The 5,842-nt window shown below is 30.7% G+C and overlaps 1 protein-coding gene across 1 annotated transcript; it reads left to right on the top strand.

Annotated features, from left to right (window-relative positions):
• Window positions 1-2,324: 2,324 nt before the first annotated feature.
• Window positions 2,325-4,577, top strand: LOC109341061 (NAC domain-containing protein 100-like). The gene is made up of 3 exons (XM_019578860.1): window positions 2,325-2,758; window positions 2,916-3,196; window positions 3,467-4,577. The coding sequence occupies exons 1-3, from the start codon at window positions 2,572-2,574 to the stop codon at window positions 4,232-4,234; spliced, it is 1,236 nt and encodes a 411-aa protein (XP_019434405.1). The 5' UTR covers window positions 2,325-2,571; the 3' UTR covers window positions 4,235-4,577.
• Window positions 4,578-5,842: the final 1,265 nt, after the last annotated feature.

Below are 5,842 nucleotides of genomic sequence, written 5' to 3'. Positions count from 1 at the left end.
TAAGTATGTATAATTTTATTTTTTATTCATAAAATTATATTTCTTTCGGTGTTTATTATAAGGCATATTTTTTAAGATCATTTTCATCATTTTATAAGGCATTTTACCTTTTATAGAATATTTATTGCTTTTTATCTTATTTGTCCATTATTCATTAATAGGAAAAATAAATCTTTGGAACTTTCAATAAAATTTGAGAGAGTGAAATTGTAATGTTATTGTTATTTCTTTAAAAAAAATGTTATTATATGATTTTTCCTAATAAAAAAAAAATTTGACCAAATAAAAACACCAATAAAAACTAGATAAAGTAATTAATAAGGAAGGATAATTAGTGGCATCAGAATATTCTTTAAGAACGAGAAAAGGAAAACCTTCATTAAAAAATATATGATATTTTCACATTTAAACAAAAAGCTGAACATAATTTTTCAAAATTGATTTTTTTCTTTTATATTGATCTCATTAATAGGAGTGTACATCTTCTATCCCATAAATAGTACTATTGAAGATTTCATTACTTATAGTTGGTCAAAAAATATTTAATTATTAAAATTATAATTAAATATATTTTTTAACATTCATAAATAATAATGTATGAAGTAATATATTATTTTAAGACAAATATATACTCTATTAATAGTCACAATCTAATTACGAAGAGTTCACAGATTTTGGAGGCATATTTCACCCCACAGCTGCACCGGAAAGCTCTTGGAAAATTCATTTCCCTTAATTACAGCTTTTACTCTTGACTTATTGGTGTGAAAGCCTCTAGATTCCACCAACAGTGCTTTTAATTCTTGCCCATGTGAGTGGAGAATAGTTGCCATCATATTCCAACAAATTTCTATTTTACTCCTATTCTGTATTAAAATACGTATGGACTTTTGACAAGTGTCATTAAGATACTTATTAAATGAGTTAAAAATATTAAAATTTAAATGAAAATAAACTTATTTAATTTTTAATGCATTAGTAAATATATATTTAATTTGCATGTTGTTATTATCACTTTTTTTTAACAAGCGTCACAAATCCTTAAGATATAAAAATAGCTGGCCAGTCATAGAGGGTCAGGGCTTCAGTTTAAATGTACCAACAATATACCATTTTAATAAACTATCATTATATAATCTACCATTTATATTTAATGATTATTAATTATTCAAAAAAAGTAAGATAAATAAATAATGAATAATATGTTTTTAAATTGTCGATATATAAATATTATATTCATTTTTCAATCAGATTAGAAGGCACAAATGTGATCTTATATAACCAACTGAAAGTAAACAACCACCAAGCATCTAGAGTCATAAGGAGTTTCAGGTGGTCATAAATAATTGCCTATCCAAAAAAAATCTAAAGCTGCTGATGTTTGTAGACAAAATCAAATTAAACTAAACCACCTAGCCGTAGCAATAGTAGTAGTAGAACTCCGAAAATCTGTTAGCAATAGTTATAGCACACATAATTATATAGGAGAAAAACTAGGAACATGAATTAAATTTATTTTTTCCTTCTTCACTGTTCCACATCTTTGAATAAAGGAGAGTGGTGAATAGATGACGGAAACAGGCAATGAAAATCAGAAAATGTTAGGTTGAAGCTAGCGGATAAAGTTGTTATAATTTCTTGTATTTTTAATGAGAAAAGGTGGTGAAGCCAAGAATGAAGGGTCCCACCACAATTTAGACGAGAGCTCCCTTTTATCATTTCTTTTCTAACATTCCTTATCGAAGATGCCAATATATTAGAGAAAATATGTATATAAAGATAGCTTAAGAATTTTTTATATTGAGAGTATTTTAAATATATATGATACAAATAAATAGGGGAACATATAGTAATTGTATAATGATTATATAAAATTTTATGTGAGCATAGTATAGATGTTTTACTCATATAATTACTCTTAACTTGCATAAAAGTGGATAACTTTAAGTTAATATTTGTTTTTAGGTACCTTATTTAACAAATGTAAAAATAAAATTGGGAAGTAAACAAGAGATGAAAATAATTTTATTTGTTGTTAAAAAAAATAGTTAAATTCTAATGATACATTCATCATGAATATATCATCTATTTCATAAATTTTATCAAAATTTACTTGATTTGAAACATAAAATCGCACATATATAAAAATAAGTGAACTATATCATATGAAACTCTACCCTCTTTTTATATATATATATATATATATTAAAGAAACCACGGAGATAGGACATAGTCATAACTCATACACCAACAAAATACACTTATAGAAAACAAAGTAAAATAAAAAACTAAACAACAATAGTAGGCTTACCCAGTAAGTTTCCTTGAACACCACGGCTCTTACACCTCATGAGCTGTGTGTAAACGCTCCTCTATTTAAACCCACCACTTTCTTAAAATCTCTCTTCCAATTCTTCTTCTTTCTCAAGTATCGTCTTCAATTAACTCTCTATCTCTCTTTTGATTTCTTTCTTCTGTTTATTTATTGTAAGGATTTGAGCTTGCAAATACTGGGTTTTGGTGACATATTTGAATACTTCAAACTCATATATTTGATTGCGGTGTCGTTTCATGGAAGAGCCTATTGTGGTTAACAAAAGAGAGGAGCCTCTTGATTTGCCTCCAGGGTTCAGATTCCACCCCACAGATGAGGAAATCATCACTTTTTATTTGACTGAAAAAGTTATGAACAGCAACTTCAGTGCAACTGCTATTGGTGAAGCTGATCTGAACAAATGTGAGCCTTGGGATTTACCAAGTAAGTCTCTCTCTCTCTCTCTCTCTCTCTCTCTCTCTCTCTCTCTTTTAACTTTTTCCCCAAGTTTCCCAAGTGAGTTTTCTTTTGGTTTGTGATTGTGTTTGATCAGTTAAGGTTCTAATGAATTTTATCATGAAATATTGAAATGATTATGCAGAGAAGGCAAAGATGGGGGAGAAAGAGTGGTACTTTTTCTGCCAAAAAGATAGAAAGTATCCAACAGGTATGAGAACGAATCGGGCCACTGAATTCGGGTACTGGAAGGCCACTGGAAAAGACAAGGAGATTTATAAAGGGAAAGGGAATCTTGTTGGGATGAAGAAAACCCTTGTGTTCTATAGAGGAAGAGCCCCTAAGGGAGAAAAGACCAACTGGGTCATGCATGAATTTAGATTGGAAGGGAAATTTGCATGTTTCAACCTCCCTAAGGTTGCAAAGGTATGAAAAAAATGAAACCCCTCTTTCCTCTTTTTGCTTTATTTAGCATTTTTCTCTTGACTTTGAGGTAGATTGAGATTTAATCATTGAGTTTCTAACCAATCACCCTTTATCACCTTTTACAAAGTACCTTTTTGTGTTGGTAAAAGTTTCTTTCATGTGGTTCCTTTACTCACATGTAGCTTTTGTTTTTATTGAGTTTAATTGTTTACAAAGAGATTAATTTAATTAATCCTAATTGTATTTTTTTGTGGGGTGATATTCCTGCAGGATGAATGGGTTGTGAGTAAGGTTTTTCACAAGAACACAGATGTTAAAAAGTCCCCATCAAATCCTAGCATTTTGAGGATGAACTCTATTGGGGATGATATTCTTGATTGTTCTTCACTCCCACCCCTCATTGATCCTCCTTACAGAAGCAATACCAACAAGCCTTTAGGTTATGATGACAATGGCCCTAAGGGTATCACCAACCCACAGTTTTCATTAGCTAAATCTTCATCAGAAGGCTATTATCTTCCCAGCTTATCCATCAACAATCACCACCAGCTCTTGATCAAGCCAGAAGATCACAAGTCCTATGATATCAATCCAATCAACAACAACAACTACCCTTCTAATCAAGCCAATTTCAACAACACATTCTTGCAGCCTCAAATTAGAATCCAAAACCCAAGCTCCTCCTTTCAGCAAAACATGTTTTCAGACTACTATGTGCACCAAAACAAGATCAACACTTCCATGCCAATTATTGGTTTTGATGGCAATAATACTAATTGTGATGAGGATTTCCTAAGAGCATTTGCAGCAAAGAATGATTATTTATCTGGATTGGACAAACAGTGCAAGATGGATCTTTCTGTAGTGAGTGTCTCCCAAGACACTGGCCTTAGCAACGACAGAAACACTGACACATCCTCAGCAGTGTCCAAACAAGACATTGGAGGAATGAACAGGTCATTGTACGAGGATCTTGAAGGTCCATTATCATCTGTTGCACCTCTCTCAGATTTGGATTCCATATGGGATGAATACTAAGACATGACATGATGATGAATGAATATAGAGAAAGCAAATTTGTTAGATCCATGGTATTTAGATTGGGATCATAAGTATCATACATATTAATTTATTACATACCTTGTTATATATTATTTTGCTGGTTTTTAAAAAGTCTTCTCTATATACTGATTTTATGTTATTATATTATATACATTATTAGACAGGAAAGTTCTTGGATATACACATATATACTGTACAGATTTATAATATCAAGGATTTTCTCAATGTTAGGTTTTGATTCATAGATTGTATCGAGGAGAAGGATGTGATGAATCATCTATATCTATATTCTTTTATTATATTGGTGGATTTGTTCTTTATTCCTTTGTTTGAATATTTTAGTTGTTTTTTACTCCAAGTTTCAACTAATCACTTCTGTGTACAATTCAAAAAAATATTCTTGAATTTAATATATCTTGTTGAATTCTTCAGACTACTTATTGTTATTCATTTATTCTTGTTGATATTACGAACAGATTTCATCTATATTTGGCACTCATTTTAATCTCTTCATTTTTTTATCCAGCTACACATTACATATTTTGTGCTGTCGATCGAATATATGTATGTGATACCCACCAAAAGTGGGAAGCATTAATTCCCAAATTTTTATTTTATTTTTTCTTCAACTTGAGAATTTAGAGGTTCTTGTTGCTTAGCTAGTGACTAGCAGAATGGGGTCTCAAATTCTATCTCATTAGTTGTTTTGTATCAATCAAAACAAGTTATGCCAATTAAAAAATTTAAGTCTTTATTATTGTAACTATTTTTACTTCATTATCATTGATATGGATAGAATATCAGATAGTAGATTTTTGTTGGCTAATAACTCCCATGAGCACATAGTTACGTTGCATTACAATGATTGCAGTAAAATATGGAAGATGTGAATGTAATGTTATTATGGAAGCTCCTAAAATCAAGATATTGGGTCCACAATTATGGCTATGTAAGATCAACATGAATATTACTTCCTTTGAAAACTTCAAGTACACTACTTCCAAAATTTTGTGAGGCTGTGAGCTAATTATTGGTGAATTGAAATTTTGTAACTCTTGTGCCTGCATATTTTTTTAGTTTTCTCCCGAAAGTTTCCTTTCGCAAACTTTAAAACTTCTATATATATAATATAAATTAAGGAATGCTGCAACATATACTTCTTTACTAGTTCACAATATCTTTAATTTGTAAGTATCAGAGTGCAACTAAGAGGGGGGTGAATTAGTTGTCTTAAAATAATGGTCGTATTTTTTTGCAAAATCAAAGTTAAAGTGCAGCGGAACAATATGCAGAAAAAATAATAGGAAATAAAATGGATGAGATAAGGAGAAGAGAGTACACAAGGAGCTTTATACTGGTTCACCTTCTTGTCTACCGAAGGCTATGTCCAGTACTCTTGCCACACAAGAGATTTTCCACTAAGAATTATGAGTTGTAATTACAATATCTCACCCCGAGATCTCTATGTACCTTACACACTCCCTAATTCTTATACCCTTGGAAAACACATTTCCAAGTGAATCTATTCCCCTTTCTTTTCACACCCCGTGAAAGAAAGAATTCTTTACAAGAATGAAGAATATT

Source organism: Lupinus angustifolius, unplaced genomic scaffold, assembly GCF_001865875.1.
Source record: "Lupinus angustifolius cultivar Tanjil unplaced genomic scaffold, LupAngTanjil_v1.0 Scaffold_356, whole genome shotgun sequence".
Taxonomy (NCBI): Eukaryota; Viridiplantae; Streptophyta; class Magnoliopsida; order Fabales; family Fabaceae; genus Lupinus; species Lupinus angustifolius.
Note: the sequence above shows the minus strand (reverse complement) of the source record. Positions and strands in the feature narration are given on the sequence as shown.